Here is a 16,581-nt window from a genome sequence, read left to right as displayed (position 1 = left end):
CACTGACACCATAAAAAGTTCATTTTATTTAATGTTATATTTGGTTTTCCAGTAATGTGTAGCATTAAAAAATCCTTTATATGTTTACATAAAAGACCTAAGATATCAACTGTAAGTGTGTGGGCTTAAATATTCCAAGAAAACCAACTCACAGGCTCAATATACCGGTTTCAATTTATTTTGTGCACGTTTGGAAAGTAGCTTTAAATTGTCAAGGGCATGTAATTGAGAAAGAGAGTAGAGAGCACTTTTTTCTTTCCCTTCTCAGCTAGGGAAAAAAAAAAAAGGATTGCCTGAATACTGTTCTAATACCTGTTACAGAAATTTTTTACTTATTCTATTTGAAAAACCTAGCAGATGATGTCAGAAAACATCGAAGCCTGCCAAGAAGGAATTTTAACATACACTTTTATATCTTTAAAGAGGGCTATGTTTAATCATTCATACAACTAAATGCAAATACCAAACTGTAATGAGATCCCCACTTCAGGTTCCAAATATTGTGAAAATTTGGGCTGCTTTCATATACAAAGGATATGCCAGAAGACAAAGGTGATTTTTTTTTGTCCTAAATAACTTACTACTTGGTTCTTAATACACAAAACAGACAGTGTATATATAAAACATGCAGCCCAGTCTTTGGCCAACTTTCATACCTGGAACTGAGTGAAGTTCTTGCGAATGGGAACGAAATTCTGTGAAACCACACAGGTGCATAATGTGCACTTACTATAAAATAAAAATACCAGGGATACATAACTCGGCTGTTAAAACTTATAAGCTATAAAGACATTGGGAATCTATTCATTTCAAAAAGCTCTACAAAAACAAAATGTTGACTAAAGCTTTACAGGCTAGGCTGTTATTTAATGTACCAAACAGCCCACATTTAAAAATTTTCACATATTTATTACCTAAAAGTGACCCAGAATATCTGTAATGACAAAGGCAAAAAAAAAAAAAAGCCAGCTTTTTTGATAGTAGGGAGTACCTAGTCCCTCACTGACAAAATAATAAAAAAAAATTACATGACAAACAAACAAAAATGGACCCAAGAGGTACATGGCGTAATCTTTGAAACTGGGTAATGAAAATGTAACCCCGTTTTTCTTATTGTTAATTTATCTCCAGTACCTGAGTTAAGGCACAAAGCAGCAAGACTGCAACTGATTCCAAACAACTTGGAATTTTATTGTAAACATCCCATAAAGAATGGCAACAAATTAGTCCAGTTTTTTTTTGAAGATAATTGCTTATAATGACTTATAACTGCCAAACAAAACATCTTTTATAAACCAAGCCAGTCTAGTTTACCTTTCTGTACTGAATTTGAGTTTAATGGACATTTTGCCCATATACAACATCACATCAACTAGTAACTGAATGATTTTCCATCTTAAAACTTATGGCTACTAAGAACAAACATAAAGTACAGTTTTGTTAATACTTTGTAAGGGATTACAAAAGACAAGGATGATAAGTTACAGGACAAAGAAATAAATTACTGATTGCCATCACCACAGTATTGTTTAAGAACTAACATTTGTAGTACTGCCTAATGTGTATCTGGTGACATATGTCAAAACACATTTCCCAAATGCGTTTCTAAATATTTTTGTATGTGAATTTAATAGTCAATTACCAATGGCGACTTTAATATGTATCAATAGTCTTATTTTTTAGAAAATACTTATCATGCTTTTATATGTCAAAGTCTCATATTCTAGATTTAATTAAGATAGGAATAACAAATGAGTATACATATAAATAAACAAACACACCTTAACTCTAAACTGCAGGGCCTTTCTACTGTACTTCTCCCATCAATGAATCATAAATTACCAGTCTTGTTGAAGTGTGCTAAATTAGGTAAAGTCTTCATTACAGAAAGAGAAGTGAGGATAAAAGAAGCCAGAGAGGAATGATGAAAAAGAAACAATCAAGAGTAAGGCTATATAACAAATGTCAAGAAATAGAGGGCCATCCACATTCCACAAAATACAGCACCATGAAAAAAAATTAAACTTTATATTAAAATTTAATCAAAACTTGGTAAACTTGGTAAAGAAACTAAGAGGTGGAAAGCAAAAAAGCATGAAAATATTTTCACACTACTTTTTAAAACAAGCCTTAAAAGTGATCTTAGAATATTCTATTTTCAACAGAACTTTTACATAGCCTCATGTACCACAAAAATGTTGGGGATGGGGTTAACATTTAAAACAATGAACTTTAAGTGTCAAAATTTTTGTTCCTTTCCCCAGAACTAAAAGGCTGGACATCAAAGGACACCAAAAATTATACAGGGTGCAAGTCTCCTTTTTGTGAATGTGAAAATTCCAACTTTAAAGTACCAGTTGGTAAATGTGCATAAAATAATTTCCAAGATATATAAGCATGTTTAATATAAGGTTTTTAATTTATCACTACCACGAACATACAAATTTTGAAAAAAGTTCAAAAAAGTTTTTATCAAAAAGTTTGAAGTGGTATTCACATCTTTCTCTTTATCACTGTTATTGTCTGATGACAATCTACAGGATTACAAAAAAACAACAAAAGATATATCACTCAAATTTATTTCAAATTATTTGAAGGCTGAGTTAGTTAGATATCTGAGCACACAGTTGTATGAATGAAATTTATGAATTTTACTCCGGGAGAAACAAAGTGCTATATGGAAGAATTCTAGCACAAGTCTGATCTCTGACCTCAAACAAACAAGAAACAAATGAAGGGAAAATTAATAAATGAAAAAAAATACAGGGACACATGTACACAACAAATCCTAGATTATTTATCTAGAAGGTATAATGAAATGAATGATCGAGCAGTATATATATACAGGCTAAGCGCTTTATAACAGAGGCAAAGAATTGGTAGACAGTGAACAGAACTGTCTTCCATACAAAATATTCTTTTTTTTAATGTCTGAGATAAAGTGTGCCAAGTTGGGAAAAAAATCTACATACACACATTCGCACGCACACACACACAGAAACAAATTTAGTCACTAGGCTAACGGACTAGTGAATGTTTGGAGAGCATCCGATTGCTGGAAGAGATACACATAGCAAGCCATAGAAAAAAAACACACAATTCAGTTTTCATAAACATATACACATGCTAAGATCTTAAAGCTGGGAATTAAAACATTATTAGCATTCATGAGAAATATTACAGTTCACTGACTATTAATATCTAGCATAGGATTAGGCCTATACATCTACCTGTATGCTCTCATGAACCTAAAAATAACAGTGGTTTTTTTCCTTAGCAACTCTTTTAAGATTTAGACTTTTCTTCAACATTCTTTCCTACTTGCTTTGCTATGGCTGAACCCAGATCTTATTTAGGTTTAAATGGCCTCTAAAAAATTAAAGCAATAAAATATTCAATGTGATACAAATTACATCACATTCACAGGAGGCAGCGTTACAAAAAGAGCAAAGTATAAACTGTGGGGAAAAGTCCAGATATAAAAGTAAAAATACATCTTCCAAACTTTTATTTTCACAATTATTAAAATAATTTGCATGCAAACAGAAGTGATCTGTTTGTTTTGTAATAAATGATAACTATGCTCATCTAACACACCCTGGTGACTAACTCTTTAAATCCTAGTAACTGAAATCAACATTACAGCAAAATGCTGTCACTAGTATTTTCACAGTATTTCACTACATATAAAATATGCTTAAAATGTCTTTAGCCTTGTTATCCTAAGTATCTAAACCTAGAAAATCTTGACATTTGGGGAATAAATGTGGCATTTTTATTTTTCAAAATAAATTATAAATAAAGCTTCAGACAGCTAAAATCGCACAGATGGCAATTCTTCTACATTTCAAGAGGTCAGCTCTTCATAGAAGAATGTCAACCAAAAATTTCACACTAAAACGATACATATGATACTATTTGGGTATATCCATGAATTTAAGTGACTAAGTTACTTTGATTAGGGTAGGCCAGAGTGTTAATTGATTCCAGGAAAACACAGGCACAAATTTAGTCTAAATGCCCAAGAGCTGAACAACTAAAATAGCACATTTTAGCAGAACTCAAATGTGGACTTTCAAATCTGAACAGTTTTGAATCTGTACTATGGTTAAAAGTGGCAGTCGAGTTACAACCAGTAGCTTTGATTTAGTGAAAAAAAAAAAAAGACGACCAAAAAAAAATCAGCTTGATCTACTTGTCCAGCAACAGAATTTAGTGCCATTAACAATTAATAACAATACTTTCTTAAAGCCTGAACATTTCTACTGCAAGTGAAAATTGCTTAAAGATGTTAGTCCAAGAATAACCCCCACCTGACCCAACAAAAAAAGCAAAGTTATGTGTGTACTCCTTCCTTTGCACTTAAGGATTTTCAGATGCGTGAAATGATTGAAAGCGTGAGACAAACACATTAGCTTCAATATCCTGGGATTACTAGGCATACATTAAGAAATTTCATTTATCCCACAAATCTGATCTAAGCACAACAAGTCTGCTGTTACAAAAACAGAGATCAATATATATTCCCTCCCGCCTCAAAAATCTAAGTATCTAACAAATTAGCGAATTTGCAATCTCTCAAATTTGAGGAGTAAAATCGATCTTGGAACTCAAGCTCACTTATAGGACGATGTGCACTCTACTGCTGTAAACAAGATCATAAGGGTTTAAATGTTTTTCATCTATAAAATAATAACTCAAAATATTGGTGTGCAGTGCAATGAGGTTCTTTCCTGAAAGATTGTAACGGAAGAACCTTTTGGAATGGTATGAGCAGAACCTATTACTGTTGATTCAAAATATTAGCTAGCCAAAACATTCCAATTCAAACTAGGTGTTTTGTTACATTTTGAAATTCAAATGAAAACCAGCCACTCACAGCTGCTAAATAGTAAGTGGTAGCAGAGATAGATAAGCAGTCCTCCAAGTCTACTTACATAAATATGTTCTAAGAAAAGTCTAATGTAGAGCATACTATGCTTATACACGTTTGTTAATTACAACCATTAATTTGAGAGCCAATATGATTATTAACAATCTCTCAGCTTATAACTTATGAATATTCATTCCCACCAAGCTTGTTCTATTTCTCCTTAGTCAGTAATGAATAACAGCATCTATTTTTCTTAATGTTTCCAGTAGTTGTAGTTAATAGAGGTAGCTGAGCTACTATTCAAAGAAGTTATTCTTTGTGGATGAGGATTTTTCAAATGTTTAAGTTATTCTTTAAGCTACAGAAGTTCTATTAATGCAATAAAATATAATAGGAAAAGAAAATGGATGCAAGAAACTTTTGCATTTGGCACCTTGTCTAGATTGATACCTCAAGTATTCTTTTTTAATAAAGTTAATGCACACATCAGAACACACCACAAAGATTTGCTACATATTTACAAGGCACCAACCCTTTCTCACCTTTAACATGAGTTAAGCAAATCAATGAAAAGCGTATCAAGATCCCCCCACCCCCCCAAAAAAACTGTAGTATAAATATATACTTCAGTTCAGTACAATTATTGAAAGTTTGGCCTGGGAAGAGTAAAATAATCCAGATCGTTCTTACAATATAGAAACTGTAAACATTTAATAGCTGCCTTTAGGATTGGTGTATTGTGCAAAAGTTATTATTACTGGGTACAGGAATCAAAATGGCAAAAACAAACTATATAAAACTCTGTAAGAAGGTGCTATACTTCTGTGATACAAAAGCAAAAGAGGGATATTCTATTGAGATAAAAATGTCATGCTACTCTTAAGAAGCCAAACGCTCCTTTCATGTAGTAAATCTGTAGTGTGTCTGTGGTGTGTGTGTGTGTGTGTGTGTGTGTGTGTGTGTGTGTGTGTGTGTGTGTGTGTGTGTGTGTGTGGGCAGATTTTTTTTTTTAATTTAAGGCCTAATGAGTAAGGCTTGTTTGAACAAATGAAGTGTGGAGATCAAAAGTCTTGAAACAAATGTATACTGGCATAATGGAAAAGCACCAATGTGAAAGGAAACATAAGTCCCCACACAACTTGCTTTGTAGATTTCCTGGTAAATTCCCTGCAGTAGAAGGCCATTGAATTTTTAGAATTATTCTAAATTTATTAACTGTTAATAATTCCATCCCATGAGATGGCTAACCCTGGCTTTTTCTGTCATTTTACGCACTCTGCCTGATCTGGATGTACCAAGATTCAGAGGATCTTCAGTGGACACAAAATTGTCGTTATCAGAATCGTCATTATATAAAACAGTCCTCCTGCCTTGGTTTCTTGTTTTAATTCGAGGCAGTCTACTGAAACGTCCTGAAAACATGGTATCAAATTCGTCATCTGCAATACGTGCACGTTTGGCTCTGGTGGCTCCTCTAGAAGCACCTCTTCCTCCTCTGCCTCTCCCTCTCCCTCTGGCGCCACCTCCGCCTCTTCCTCGACCCCCTCGTCCCCTGCCTCCTCTTCCTCTGCCTCCTCTGCTCCATCTACCCCATCGGCCCCATCTACCCCTTCCTCCTGTGCCTCTTGTCTTCCAGTTTCTTTTTCCATTGGCATATTGCTTTCTGAGTTTTCTTTTCGGCCTAGTTTGTATGAATTTGCTATAGTCATGGTCTCCATCTACATAATCTTGATCTGTCCTGGATGTTGATTCAGAGTCAGAATCAGAACCGCAGGTGCTTTCGGAACTTAAACTGGATCCTAACTCTCCGCTTTCTGAGGAAGATAAATGTGATTTCTCTTTTGTTTCTTTTTTCTCTTTCTCTTCTCTTCCCACGCTCTCATCTTCTTCCGATGCGCTAAGTAGCTTTCTCTTGATTCCTGTCCGGGGCTCTCGGCCATCCTCGTTCGTAAGGGGTCCGTCAACGGAGTGATCTAAATTGAGATGAACGATGTTTTAAAGTTAAGCTTTGACACTGGTGAAATGGTTATTTAGGTTCAAAAGCAACATTAACAGTCTATAAAAAACATTTATACCCAAAGATAGATGGAGTGAAGTCACAGAGAGTGTTGGAGTTTGAATTTAAATCTGTTGGAAATGGGAGAGAGTAAAGTTTTGATTTTTGTCTGATTGCTTTTTTGGGGGGGAGGAGGGGACTGTAGAGGGGTGATGGGGGTGAGATAGCTGGGCAGAAATTTTAAGGGCTTGAACCCTAGAAAGAATGACCTGAGAACACGTATTTGAATTTCATTCATTCACTAAATAAACATTTACTGATTATCTACTATGGGCCAGGCGTTTCTTGGAGCTTCAAGTACAGCGATTATGAGATTAAAGTCCTTGCTCTTCAAATTTATATTTTAGTAGGAAAAGCTTGCTTGACAATGAAGTGAACAATTACATAACTTTAAGTGATAAAATGTGCTATAATAAAAGCGGGTAAAAAAGAGTGTGAATGTATGTTTGCGGAGTATTTTATTTAAGGAAGATTTTTCTGCAGAGGTACTATCTAAGTAAAGAACTGAATGAAGTTAGATCTGCAGAGAGAACATTCCATCAGAGGATATAGAAATGCAGCATAAGTAGAGTGGAAGAGAAACAGAGTAGTGGGAGGTAACTTCCAACAAAGGGTTTTACAGCTGAAGAATGACAGGGTATGATTTACATTTTTTATATTTTTGAACATATTTTATTTATTTATTTTTAGAGAAGGGGAAGGGAGGGAGGGAGGAAGAAAGGGAGAGAAACATCTGTGTGTCGTTGCCTCCCATGCTTCCCCAACTGGGGACCTGGCCCACAACCCAGGCATGTGCCCTGATGGGGAATTGAACCAGTGACCCTTTGGTTCACAGGGCCAGCACTCAATCCACTGATCCACACCAGCCAGGGCTGATTTACATTTTTAAAAGGGTGCTATAGTTGCTGTAGAGAGAACAGATTATAGAAGAGGAGATTGGAAGCAGAGATCAGTTGGGGGTCCATTGCAATAGCGTAGGTAATGCATGATGATGCATGGAACAGTAGAGCTGTTGAGAAATGATTGATTGGATTTGGAATATTTCCTTCTAGCAGTGCCTCCAAAAACAACCTTTACTTTTAAAGTTCCAACTGACAGGAATAGCCGATGCATTGGATGTCAAGTGTTAAGCAAAGAATGAAGATCAGCTATTAGGTTTTATAGCCTGCAACTGGGTAAAGGGTAAAGATATTTGCTGAGTTGGAGAACACTACAGGAGGAATAGGTTTGGGCAAGCTGGTGGAAAAAATAAACAATCAACTTTTAAACACTACTAGACACACAAGTAAAAACATTTTTTAAAAAGGAAGAGAAAAAAAGCAAGTGGGTATACCAGCATAGAGGTTCAAGGGAGACTTGGATAAAGCTACAGATATAATTTTGGAAATTTGGTAAAGACATGACATTTAGTGTCAAGAGAATGGAGAGAGCTCACTGAGAAAGCAAGTACAACAAGAAAGGGTAGCTGAGGACTGCGACTTGGGGTATTTCAACATTTAAAGAGGAAGAACAGGCAAACATTATTGATAAGGAATAGCCAGTCAAGTAGGAGGGAAACTGAAAGTAGTGGAAAAAGCAAAGCCTAGGGTTGCATGCTAATCACTGTTACAAGATTAGTCTAATAATTAGGGACTAAAATGCATTACCCCAAAATATATATAGGGAAGCCCTAACCTCCAATGTGTCTTTATTTGAAGATAGGGCCTTTAAGAAGTTCTTAATTAAAGTGAAGTCACAAGAGTGGGCCCTCATGCATAAGGACTGGTGTTGTTATATGAGGAAGAGGAACCCATGCTCGCTTACTCTCTCCCCCTATCTGTGGGTGCAGAGAGAAAAAGCCACATAAGGACACAGCAAGAAGGTGGCCCTTACCAGAGCCCAGCCCTGCTGGCATCTTGATCTTGGACTTTGAGCCTCCAGAATGGTTAGAAAATAGGTGCCTCTTTTAAATATATGAAAAGGCGTTCAACATCTCTATCCTTAGGGAAATGCAAGTCAAAATCACAGTGAGATACCACCTCACACCTATTATAATGGCTAGTTTCGAAAAACTAAAAGGTAAGCGTTGGCAAGGATGTGGCCAAAAGGGAATCCTTGTACATGTTTGGTGAGAATGTAAATTGGTATAGTCATTATGAAAATCAGTATGCAGTGTGCTCAAAAACTTAAAAATAGAATTACCATATAATCCAGCAATTCCACTACTGCATATATATAAAAAGGAATTGAAATCAGCATCCTGAAGAAATCTGTACTCCCTTGTTTACTGCAGCATTATTCACAATAGCCAGGACAGAAAACAACATTTATGTAATATATAACAATGAATTACTCAGCCATCAAAATATCATGCCATTTGCAACAATGTGGATGGAGTTGGAGGACATGATGCTAACCAAGCAAAATAAGCAGGACCCAGAAAAAGAAATATTGCTTGATGTCACTTACATGTGTAATCTAAAATGCAATCATGTGGTGTATGTTTCAGTCAAGGACAGACTACATATATGATGGTGGTCCCATAAGATTGTAATGGAGCCCCGGCTGGTGTGGCTCAGTGGATTGAGCGCCAGCCTGCGAACCAAAGGGTCTCCAGTGTGATTCCCAGTCAGGACACAGGCCTTGGTGGCGGGCCAGGTCCCCAGCTGGAGGTGTGGGAGAGGCAACCACACATGGATGTTTCTCTCCCTCTTGTTCTCCCTCCCTTCCCCTCTCTAAAAATAAATGAAGACAATCTTTTTTTAAAAAGATTGTAATGGAGCTGAACAATTGCCCTTTATTGCCTACTGATGTCATAGCCAGAGTAATGTCATAGGGCAGCACATCACTCCCATATTTGCTGTAAGCAAACCTACTGTGCTGTCAGTCATATAAAAGTGTAGCCCGTCAATTATGCACAGTACATAATACTTGATAATAACAATTGGCTACATTACTGGTTTATGCATTTAATATACTATGCTTTTTATTGTCATTTTATAGTGTACTCTTTTTACTTAAAAGACAAAGTTTGCTGTAAAACCCTATTGCTGTGTTAAGCTAGCAGTAGTCACATACATCTCATGTTCACTGTCTTTATTGATTGTTATCATTTCCACTCATGTCTGATTTCATCTCGTGTTGTTTTGTACAGTAGCATGCTGTACAGACATGTAGCCTATGCCATAAAGCCTAGGTGTGTAGTAGGCTATACCATCTAGATCTGTGCAAGTAAACTCGATGATGTTCACACGACCAACTAGCTAAAGATGTGTTCTCAGAACATATCCCTGCCATTAAGCTCATAGAAGCAGAAAGTAAGATGGTGGTTGCCATGGGTTGAGGAAGGGGAAATAGGGAGGTATTGGTCAAAGGGAACAAAGATTCAGACATTCAGAATGAATAAGTTCTAGATACCTAATGTATAGCATGATAACTACAGTTAATAATGCTGTGCTGTATACTTGAAACTGGCTAGGACAGATCTTAAATCTTCTCAACACGGTCATCATGTAGAGGTGACAGATATGTTAGTTTGATTGTGGTGACCATTCCACAGTGTATGCATATATTGAAACATCAAGTTGTAATTTAAATATGTACAATTTTTATGTCAATGGTATCTCAATGAAGCTGCTAAAAATAAACATCTGTTATTTAAGCCACCTAGTCTGTGGTATCTTGTTGCAAAAGCCCAAGCTGACCAATATAGTGACAGCAATAGCAGCTGTAAATAGATTTAGGTGGTATTAAAAAGTTACAGAATTCAGAAAACTGAGCAACAGACTGGATATGAGGGGCAAAAGGAGAACCCAAGAACACTGCAACATTTTAAACTGGATGACTAGGAAGATAATAGTACCATCAACCAAAATAGTGAGGGCAGAAAAAGAAGCAAGCTTGAGAATGATGAATGATAAACACCCAATGGGAATTTTTTTAGGAAGCACTTGGGAATGAGACTGAGAGAAGAGAGATACCAGGCGTAGATATATGAATTTGGAGAGTCATCGGCATAAAGATGATTGATGTAGCTATTAGATTCCTTTATTTGTAGAAGGCAAAAGGAAAAAAACCAAACCAAACCAAACAGAATATATTAATATACTAGAAAGAGAGATATAAGAGAAGCAGTACTATAGAAGCCAGGCAGTAGAGTTCCTAGAGGGGATAGTCAGTAGCATTCAATGATACAAATAGATCAAAGAGAAGGGGACTAAGAAAAGGATACTGGTTGGTCACTGGAGATTACAGGTGAACGTGGAGAGGAAAACTTTTGTGGAGTGGAGGGGGCAGAAGCCAGGCTATAAAGGCTAAAGAAACGTTTAGGTGGAAAGAAAATGGAGGCAGGAAATATAACCTACTCTTTCGAAAAGCTCAATAATGAAGGAAAGGGCAAAATGAGAAGAAAGGGGTACGAGTATGCAACGTGCAGCTGGAGCAGAAGAGAGTAAAGCTAAAAACTGGGGAAAACAAATGCAGTATCTATCTGAAAGTAATCAGCTATGTAACAATATTCCTTACATAGCGAATATAAAATACTTCTTTAGAAAGCCTATTTTTGGGTTATTTGATACTTCGATAACAATGGATAAGCTATTAAGTCTTTCATTAAAGTTTATATAAAATAAACATATAGACTCAAATAAAAATATTTATAAAAACACAGTAACTATTCTTCACAAACTTCAAACAGATGAATATATTAGAAGTTTCATTGAACATGTTCAAGGTCATAACATAGGGCTAAGTATAAGAAGGAAATCTGCATAACAATAACCTTCAGTTATTTATAACTGATGCCCCCTGACATCACGCAAAAATAAACCACGTGATGATGAGTTATTAGGTCAGTGATTGCTTTTTAACCAGTGACATTATTTTCTACAAATAAAAGTTAGAGGGAAGCTCATTAAATGAGTAATAATAAGTTACTCTGGTTGAATGGAGAAGGCTATTCTGAGAATTCCTGAAGCAGCTCTGAACTAAGAAATAGGGAGGGCACATTCTGAAAACCACTCAATTATATAACACCTAAACAAGGTGCTAGATATAGGTATTGATTTTAAAAAGGCTCATTTGTCAACAAAAGCCTTTCTTCTAAATTCGGATAAGCTTTTTAAAAATGAGCCCTATTTACAAAGATGCAAGGAAAATAAGACCAGCAACACTGAAAGGAAAAGAAACCAACAGAGACAAGAGGGAAGGAGGGAGTGGGGGCGGGGAAAAGGAAGGGAAGGGGAAAGTCAAGGAACATAGAGCAAGGACTCATGGACAAAACCAAAGGGGAAGAGCTGAGGGAGGGAAGGAGGGAGGGGGCAAGGGAAAGTGGTGGGGGGGAGGCAGAGACAAATGTATTTGAAAAAAATAAATTAATTAATTATAAAAAATGAGCCCTATTTAGAGGTGATTTTGGAATTTTATTTGCCTTTCTTATTAATATGGTTTAAATGTGTCTAATTCTCTGGTTTTTATGCTGGGGAAAGAGCTCCTCATTTAGTTGTTCTTCTCTATTCATTTTACATATTATTTGAAAGGACTAAAATATGTTTAGAAATATTATTGAAAATCCACTAATAGCCTGTTCTTAGCTGTGGACATGAAACCCTGTCTGAGTCTATTCTGACAATAATGAAATCCTCATTAAGTATAAGGACATGCTAATTTTTACTATGTAAATACACCAGCTTTTTAAATAATTCATCTGCCATTATAAAGGAACAAAGAACAAACACTGTGTCCATATTTATGCCCTACCTTGTTTAATTGGCAAAACTCTATTCCGAAACGATTTGGCTTTCCCTGCGTCATGGCTATTTCCACTTCGGCTATATCCACTGAAGCTCGGTGAAGAAAATGGTCCATCCATCTCATCATCAAGTAAGTATACTGAAAGCCCTTCAGCAGCATCTGAAACTTATGTTTAAAAATACTGTAATGTTAACATACTTATCAGGTTTTCAGTCAAGTTATAAAATAGGCTGTTCTGAAAACTATCCCACTCAGTTTTTCTACTCTAACATTACAATCGTGCACTGTGTGAAGGGAATACGAATATAATGTTTTATCACATTGTTAAGCTTTCAGAGACAAAACATCAGAAAAACTTGTCCAAGGAAACCACCTCCACACATAATGAATCCTCAATTCTTCCATTGGCAAATATATTGTAGACAATGCTCTGAGATAGTATAGATGTTAAAAATCATGAAGTTACAGAATTTTTAAACTAAGAGACTTTAAAATTCAAACAGTCTTAACACCATTTATTTATTTTTAAAGATTTTATTTTATTTACTCTGAGAGAGAGGGGAAAGGAGGGAGAAAGAGAGGGAGAAAAATGTCAATGTGTGAGAGATACATTGATTGGTTGCCTCTCGCACACCCCCTAATAGGAACCTAGCCTGCAAACCCAGGCATGTGCCCTGCCTGACTGGGAATCGAACCACCAGCAGCCTTTCGGTTCGCAGGTCGGCATTAAATCCACTGAGCCACACCAGCCAGGGCTTAATACCTTCATTTAAAATATGAAGACACTTAATCTTGTGGCCTAATGTCTAATCTAGGACCACACAGCTAGAGAAAAGAATTGGGACTAAAACACAACTTTCTACATCAAAATCCATTCCTCTTTGTACTGCAAACCATGCTGCCTTTTCTGTATCCTGAATATCAGCATTGAGCTGAAATATTGAACACGAAAAACAAAAGACATATTTACCAGGAGACGAGAAAGGAGAGCTGGTCCTGGCATAAGACACTGAGGTATTCTGGTCATTTTTAGGCTGCAACTTCATTTGTTTCTGTTTCCCTTTTGGACTGCAATTAAAAATATATAACAGTAAAGATTTCTTTCTCTTAGCAACATATTATGATAGACAGTACATACAAAATGTTTAAGATGACCAAAAAAGAAATGTTCGATGATTTAAGCGAAACGCTTCAAATTGGCAATGTAACAAAGTTCAATTGAAAGCATTTACATAAAAAGTTTTTGGTATAACAAAATCCATGTAAACAAAGCTTTGGGTTACTGCCGCCATCTTTACACAGGTGCATGATTCCTTTAAAAAAGAAGTCTTGGGCCTTGGGATCCCCTCAAGCTATTCGATAAACTTCAAGGAATGAAGTAATACATATAAAATGTTTCGACAACATAAAATACTACATACCTAGGAGCTCTGCTACTAGATAAAGAACTGCTGCTGCTTCTTAAACGTTTTCTGTACCGTGGCCTTCTCCTCTTCTGACTCTGGATTGCTGACTTATATTCGGAGATGATATTTTTAATGTGACTTTCAAATAAGGCAGATAACCGTAGCGTCATGCTATAGATCTGAAAGAGCAGAAATTAGTGTTGTTTTAGTGGCTACTTCAATTATATAAAATATAAAAAGTATAAACATGCCTGGACCACTATCAGCATCATCCTTTCATACAAAATATATACATTATATCACACGTTCAAAAAAAGTCTTTCTGGAGAATCAAAGCAAGATACCATTTTTTAACTAAAAATTCATAAAGGTTTTAAAAAGATAATATCCAATGTTGGGAATGGTAGGAAAAAATATTCTAATACATTGCCAGTGAGTTTTTTTAAACTGAAATGATAATTATAAAGGGCAATGTGTCATAGGTATTAATATAAAACATTTAAAAATATACACATCCTTTGGCCAATAATTTCACTTCTGGGAAGTTATCCTAAGGAAAAAGAGAATTGCACACACAAAGTAATTATGTTTAAGGATGTTAAAGATGTTAGCCAAGCTTTAAGCATGCAAAGTGAAAAACTAGAAACCTAAATCTCCAGCACTAAGACACTTGTGAAATAACATAAGACCACCATATAATAAAATGTTATTTTATTATATGTAGTATATGTGGAGACATTAAAACTTTTGTTTGCAAAGAATAATAATGACTTGAGAAAATACTCATAATATATAAGTTTAAAAAAGGTTTCAAAATAAGAAAACCCACTGTTTTAAAGAATATATGAGGTCTGTCCAGGAAAAGTCCAACAATTGTTAATATAATGAGAACAGTTTGTGTGACATCAATGTAACCTGGCAGCCAAGGAGAGTGGACTGGAATGCGCATGTGTGAACAGTGATTGCTTCACTGTACTAGTCAGTAGATGCTGTTGAGGGAGCATGTGTACTGTGTGGCTGTCACATTCAAAAGTGAGTGAGTAGAGGAACAAATCTGCATCAGATTTTCTGTTAAACTTGAACATTCTTCCCCAGACACTGTTCCGGGTGACTCAGAAGACCGCAGCTCTGGGCAACTGGTGACTGGCAGCTTCATCATGACAACACGCCCACTCATGCATCAAGTTTCATGCAGATTTTTTGGGCGAAACATCAAATCACCCAAGTGACTCAGCCCCCCTACAGCCCAGATTGAGCGCCCTGCAACTTCTGGCTTTTCCCAAAACTAAAATCACCTTTGAAAGGGAAGAGATTTCAGACCATTGATAAGATTCAGGAAAATACAAGGAGGCAGCTGATGGTAATTGGGAGAACTGTGTGAGGTCCCAAGGTGCCTACTCTGAAGGGGACTGAGGTGTCATTGTCCTATGGACAATGTTTCTTGTATCTTCCTCAATAAATGTGTCTATTTTTCATATTACATGGCTAGGTACCTTCTGGACAGACCTCATGTAAACATGTGTAAGTATAATAAGTGTAGGAAACAAATCAAATGTGACAAAATTATGTTTCCATAAATTGGTGAAAATTCTTTTTACATGAGTTGACAGTGGGCAAGTTATAGACATATTATGCAACTTATTTAAAAGTTAATCAGATAGTGATTACAAACCAAAAATTATTACTTTTTTGCTCTCAAGATACTTAAATTCTGACAAAACACAGGGAAAATATTAAATGTAAGTATGAATAAACAGTTATTACTTGCCAATGTGGTTCACTATTTGCTATGATAAAGGAAACATAAATATCCAGAGCTAATCCAAATATTTTATATAGTTTTACCACTTTATAAAATTATCTATAAAGTAAAAGACATATTAAAGTGTACTCTAATTACTACTCCTCTGTCCCTTGACCTCTCTCTAGCAGACATAAAATATTACTAAAGAGTAAAGATGAGGAAGGTAGAGGCAAGAAACAGTGCTTAGTTTCAGAATGACTATGCTAAATGTCACAGAGATATATGCTATGCTAAATAAACAGAGAAATACCAAGAATCAAATTTCATTAATGATGTCAGAATTGTAGTCTATACTTGCTTAGCAATTTTCAAACTGGTAAAAGAAATAACTAAATTCTTAGATGATTAATCCTCCTAATATAGGTTTTCATACCCTTGACTTTTTATTAGAGGTATAAGCTTTGGAGTTGCTGAATATTTGGCGAACATCCTTATAAAATTCCAGAGGACTACCATAGTTTCCCGCTTCCAAAGTTTCTTTCACAGTGCTGAAGTCCATAGGGGTGTCTACGACGCCTTGATAATCCTACAAAGAAGAATGTGTTATTAAATACATAGGCTAGGTAACAATACGACAGAATACAATGGGACTAAGACTGCATGACTAAGTCACCATAAAACAGACTGCTTTTCAATTAGCTAACTGCCTCACCAAACAACACACTTAAGAGATCTCTTTTGGTGGCCTAGAAAAAGAGCAGAGATATTTGGG

The 16,581-nt window shown here is 35.8% G+C and overlaps 1 protein-coding gene across 1 annotated transcript in view; it reads right to left on the bottom strand.

Annotated features, from left to right (window-relative positions):
* Nucleotides 1-3,355: 3,355 nt before the first annotated feature.
* The window catches only part of BRWD3 (bromodomain and WD repeat domain containing 3), a 109,354-nt gene continuing 96,128 nt past the window's right edge, over nucleotides 3,356-16,581 (bottom strand). The window contains exons 37-41 of the mRNA XM_054566650.1: nucleotides 16,243-16,395; nucleotides 14,081-14,244; nucleotides 13,630-13,727; nucleotides 12,666-12,824; nucleotides 3,356-6,846 (exon numbers count right to left, since the gene is read on the bottom strand). Coding sequence (XP_054422625.1) covers nucleotides 6,092-6,846; nucleotides 12,666-12,824; nucleotides 13,630-13,727; nucleotides 14,081-14,244; nucleotides 16,243-16,395 — 1,329 coding nt within the window. The 3' untranslated portion in view covers nucleotides 3,356-6,091. The remainder of the gene's footprint in view (nucleotides 6,847-12,665; nucleotides 12,825-13,629; nucleotides 13,728-14,080; nucleotides 14,245-16,242; nucleotides 16,396-16,581) is intronic.

The sequence above is a fragment of the Pteronotus mesoamericanus genome, unplaced genomic scaffold (genome assembly GCF_021234165.1).
Source record: "Pteronotus mesoamericanus isolate MK-2021 breed Mesoamerican mustached bat unplaced genomic scaffold, CSHL_Meso_final contig_177, whole genome shotgun sequence".
NCBI classification, from domain to species: domain Eukaryota; kingdom Metazoa; phylum Chordata; class Mammalia; order Chiroptera; family Mormoopidae; genus Pteronotus; species Pteronotus mesoamericanus.
The sequence above is the reverse complement of the archived record's forward strand: the minus strand, read 5'-3'. Positions and strand labels throughout refer to the sequence as shown.